The following is a 1,264-nucleotide window of genomic DNA, read 5'->3' as shown; positions in this document are numbered from 1 at the left end:
AGACAGGCACATACATTCAGCACTCGGAAAGACCTGAGCTGCCCACGTAACACAGGATTCTTTGGCTTCCGAAGTCACAAACTACCCAACTGTACATCGAATCCACCTCAGTGTTGAGCTCAACCCCCAAACAAGGCCCTCACTTTCATATATCTCAGAATATCTCAGAAGATCTCATACAGAAGAAATTTGGAATTATTTTTATTGATTTTATTTTATTATTTTTATTAACAGAAGACTATTTTTCCTTCTACCACTACATCAGTATTCATCTATAGAAAGAGATTTGGAATTCCACAAAATAAGAAATAGTCTTTTAGTGTGCTCAGATAGGTGGGTCTTACTCCAGAAAAGCCATAATATCTATATCACAGATTACAATAGCCATAAAAGCTTACAAATAGCATAAAAATAAAATAATCAGTGTCTTTGATGAGAAAGGTACCATGTTAACACCTTCTTAAAAGTGTAAACATCTCAGTTTCCTGGAAGTATAACGAGTTCACATCAGACCCCAAAGGAATGACTTCCTTCCTTGAGAAAGTCCTTTTTTTTTGCATATCTCCTTGTAAGAGCTTGGGAAGTTAATTTATCTTTTGAAAGAGCTGATGAGCTGATGAACTTCAAGTGCTCATACCAAAAGTCCAAAAATATATACAAATCTATATGAACAAAAATATTACCTTTTTTCTCTCTCCTGGAGACACAGCAGCAGCAGATTATAATCAGAACAATTATCAGGATCGAAAGCAGTGAACAGAATACTGCAAGGAGAATTATTGCCCAGGTAGGCAATGATGTGCCTGGTTTATCAATATTGCCTATAAGATTGAGAGGAGAAAAGAATACTTTAGCGATGCTTGTTACTGTCTATACGGTGTAATCACTGGTTCTGCCACATTATACATTATGTATTCAAATAATATTATAACTATCTGGCCTACAATGGTGAGGTGTTATATGCCAACTTCCCTTCAATTTAGTTAATTATTCAATACTCCACAGTCTCTTCCATTGCAATACTTATTACTGCTAATAAATAACTGCTTTGGAACACAATCGTTTTCAAGTATTGGTTGTTTAATGTTTCTAACATTCCTGAAAGGTAGATAAAGAGGGATTCCAACTTTCTGCAATTAGAGTTGTGATTAACATGCTCATACATCTTTTATTCAGTCAAGAAATACTTCCTAAACACCTACTACTAGACTGTGGGTGCAGTGGTGGTTCAGTGGTAGAATTCTTGCCTTTCATGCAGGAGACC

At 35.8% G+C, this 1,264-nt stretch overlaps 1 protein-coding gene across 1 annotated transcript in view; it reads right to left on the bottom strand.

The window, feature by feature from the left end:
* Positions 1–1,264, bottom strand: part of IGSF5 (immunoglobulin superfamily member 5) — an 83,622-nt gene that overhangs the window by 20,297 nt on the left and 62,061 nt on the right. Inside the window, exon 5 of the mRNA XM_023742140.1 lies at positions 684–821. Coding sequence (XP_023597908.1) covers positions 684–821 — 138 coding nt within the window. The remainder of the gene's footprint in view (positions 1–683; positions 822–1,264) is intronic.

This window comes from Trichechus manatus, unplaced genomic scaffold (assembly GCF_000243295.1).
Source record: "Trichechus manatus latirostris isolate Lorelei unplaced genomic scaffold, TriManLat1.0 scaffold00202, whole genome shotgun sequence".
In the NCBI taxonomy this organism is placed as follows: domain Eukaryota; kingdom Metazoa; phylum Chordata; class Mammalia; order Sirenia; family Trichechidae; genus Trichechus; species Trichechus manatus.
Note: the sequence above shows the minus strand (reverse complement) of the source record. Positions and strands in the feature narration are given on the sequence as shown.